Source organism: Bufo bufo, chromosome 11 (genome assembly GCF_905171765.1).
Source record: "Bufo bufo chromosome 11, aBufBuf1.1, whole genome shotgun sequence".
In the NCBI taxonomy this organism is placed as follows: domain Eukaryota; kingdom Metazoa; phylum Chordata; class Amphibia; order Anura; family Bufonidae; genus Bufo; species Bufo bufo.
The window spans coordinates 90,986,906-90,990,214 of NC_053399.1; the positions used below are offsets into that span (position 1 = coordinate 90,986,906).

General features: G+C 41.8%; 1 protein-coding gene across 1 annotated transcript; it reads left to right on the forward strand.

The window, feature by feature from the left end:
* Window positions 1-1,473: 1,473 nt before the first annotated feature.
* LOC120982226 (olfactory receptor 11-like) lies at window positions 1,474-2,767 on the forward strand. Its single transcript, XM_040412236.1, has one exon. It carries the CDS (start codon window positions 1,591-1,593, stop codon window positions 2,542-2,544), a length of 954 nt encoding a protein of 317 aa, XP_040268170.1. The 5' UTR covers window positions 1,474-1,590; the 3' UTR covers window positions 2,545-2,767.
* The last annotated feature ends 542 nt before the right edge of the window (window positions 2,768-3,309 follow it).

Genomic DNA, 3,309 nt, shown 5'->3' on the forward strand with positions numbered 1-3,309 from the left:
TCTTATGTGTCTGTACCTGATTTCCGTTTATTGCTTGACGACGCGGTGGTCTCTCCTGGGACCTCCAACTCGTGACAGATAGGCTGAGCCACCCAACTGTCAGCGGGCTGGCTTGCCATAGCAATAGAACAACCACAATTGTGCCGCATCAGAAAGGCCAGCCTCGCCACGGGCAAGTAAGTACGTGACATTTAGGTCTGGTCTGGGGTTGTATTTATTCAGATGGTATGTTCTGTATTTGTTTACATGGTCTGCATTTATTTAGTAAGTCTGGTCTGGGGTCTGTAGACATTTTTTGGGTCTGTATTTTTTGGGGTTCTGAGAGTTGTATTTATTCAGTGGTATATATTGTTTCTTTTCTGTGGTCTAGTCTGGGGTATGTATTTATTTCATATGTCTGGTCTGGGGTCCCTATTTATGTGGGGAGTCTGTTCTAGAGTCTGTAGTTATTTTGGGTGGGGGGGGGGGCTATATATATTTCTGCATCTGTAAATTTATTCTAGGAGTCTGTATTCTAAGGTCTGGCCTGGGGTATGTATTTATAAAGGGGTCTGACTGGGGTTTACTCAGAGAATCTAATCTGTCCCTTTTAATTTTGGGCACCGGTCTTAGATTGTATTTATATTGGGGCTGTGAATTCTGTATTCATTCTACAGTCTACTGTGAGGTCTCTATTTTGAGGTGCATTTTGCAGTAATTCTGGTAAAGTACGGGAATAGAGAAGGTTAGCTATGTTTGGTGGTATGGTCTATGTAAATGACAGGCACATGTCTAAAAAATTTTGGGCAATGCTTATCACACCTCTTCTTGGAATCTCATACCTAATGCCACCCACTCAAAATTGGCTGTCTGTATAGTAGGATCTCTGCACTCTCAGAGCAACGGTAGTTGTGGACAACTTCAATCCTAGCTGTTTAACGCCTTTGATTAGACACTAGTAGGGGGCTCCTTCTGTCACCCATTCAGCAACACCCCACCAATCCACCCTGGACTTATAAAATGCTCATTTTAATATCAGACAGGATTATACAGCTATTTTGACTTGGAATTTCAACGTATATACACCAGCCTCATCAGCTTCAACATGTATGCAGTTTGTATTATGAAATCTAGTGACATTCATCCATATATAGCATCTCATGGTACTGAAAACCTTATCAGATTCCAGTAGTTTTATGGTGAACAGACTGAGAATACTGTGCATGCATACAGTCTACTGGTGACTAGCATGGAAGCTAATGCTCAAACTCATTCTATAACTGCTCCTGAGATACCAGGCTAAGGAAGCCAGAGTTGGCTGCTGTCATGGGAAGTTGGTTAGACAGTATCTGAAGATAAAAGTACTTATAGTTCAATTAATAAAATAGATAACCTGCATGCAGTAATCTATTGGGCTATGATGTCTATGTTGAGATGTCCACTAAGTTAAAAACTGATGTTTCCTAGAGTATACCATTGTAAGCATTGGTATTGGTCTAATACCAGTTTTCAATTTTTTGTTGTTACTAAGAATTCATTGATGTAATGTATTGTCTACACACTGTAATTAACAATCTACCTTCATTGTTTGTTAAAGGATCTGGGTAATTCATGGAAAACTCCAACCAAACACTTCCAAATCGGTTTATCCTGATTGGATTATCTACTGTCCCTCACCTCCAGATTGCAGGGTTTCTTCTGTTCTTGGTGATGTATATTATTACATTGGCAGGAAATGGTCTTCTTCTCATTACAGTGAGGATCAGCCCAACGTTACACAACCCTATGTACTTCTTTCTGAGTAATCTCTCTTTCATTGACATCTGTTTCTCCTCCACCATAGTTCCTGTAATCCTCATAAATACTCTATCCACAGACAAGAGTATTTCAGTAGGTGGTTGTGTTTTCCAGATGTTCTTCTCATTAATACTTGGGGCGGCAGAGTGTATCTTACTTGCTGTCATGGCATACGATAGGTTTGTGGCAATCTGTAGACCATTGCACTACAGCAGTATTATGAACATGAGGTTTTGCATTATTTTGGCCCTAATACCATGGACTGTTGGTTTCATAGACTCCTGCATACAAGTTCACCTCACCTGGAGTCTTCCATTTTGCAGGTCTCATCATATCAACCATTTCCTTTGTGAAATGCCTCCTTTTTTAAGACTGTCCTGTAGAGATCCTTGGCTTAATGAGATAGTAATGCATGTAGCAGCCGGGATCATTGTTTTATGTTCTTTTCTCTTGACCTTAATTTCCTATGTTTTTATTATCTCTGCCATTTTGAAGATCCGTTCTTCACAAGGAAGACGTGCAGTTTTTTCTACATGTACCTCCCACCTCATTGTTGTCACACTCTACTTTGGAACCATCATGTCCATATATCTTCAGCCTCCATCTTCTCACTCTCCGGAAACATCTAAAACTGTGTCTGTTCTCTATACGGTGGTCACTCCGATGTTGAATCCCGTTATCTACAGCATAAGAAATAAGGAAGTGAAAAACTGTATATTAATAAATGTAAAAAAACAGGCAAAAGTGGCTAAAACCATTCTGATGTGAGTTATCATACCTAAAATTGCGCAAACTATAATAAACAGATGAGTTTTATGAAAGCCGAACATGCTCTGTTTGATAGCCTGCCACTGTCACGCCTTGCCCTGTGAATGTGCGGAGATCTGTCAGACTGGCTGCACATGTCTGACTTCTTTGTTTGTTTTGATTTGGGTTTGAGCTGGATCCACCTTCCCTCAGGTGTACTGGGTTTCATTGCTAGTGAGGCTATATATCCTTCCTTCCCCCAGTGGCCCGTGCAGGTTATAGTTCTTTTCTGGGAGCTCTTGATTTGTGGTGGATCATCTGCTCCAGCTCTGCTCAAGATAAGTCCTCTCTTTCATTTCCCTTTGTGTGATTTATCTAGGCCTCTAGGGAGACGCTTGCTTCCTCCTGGTTTGAGGAAGCAGGTGGCCTCTTCCCTTTTCCCTGCTGCTTAGGGTTTGCCCAGGGTGTTTAGGTTTAGGCACGAGGGCATGTGCATATCTACCCTTAGGGTATGCACATGGGCACAGCAGTTTAGGGAAAGCTTTTAGGGATCGCTAGGAGGTGACCCTTTTCTCCCTAGCTTTTGGGACTAGTCGTTTGTTCTGTTTGTTTTCCTGTGTTTGGTTATTTCCCCGCTTACCTACCTGTCGTGACATTATAACCCACCCAAAAAACTGTCATATCCCTGCTGTTTGAGAAATGGAGGCTATGGATGCCTTGGTTGATCACATGCAGGGATTATCGCTGGAGGTTGCTGATCTCTGCAGTTCTGTTGCACGGTGTCAG

Bases quoted from the DNA above. Each gene is read 5' to 3' on its own strand.
- LOC120982226 (XM_040412236.1), top strand. From the start codon at position 1,591: ATGGAAAACTCCAACCAAACACTTCCAAATCGGTTTATCCTGATTGGA.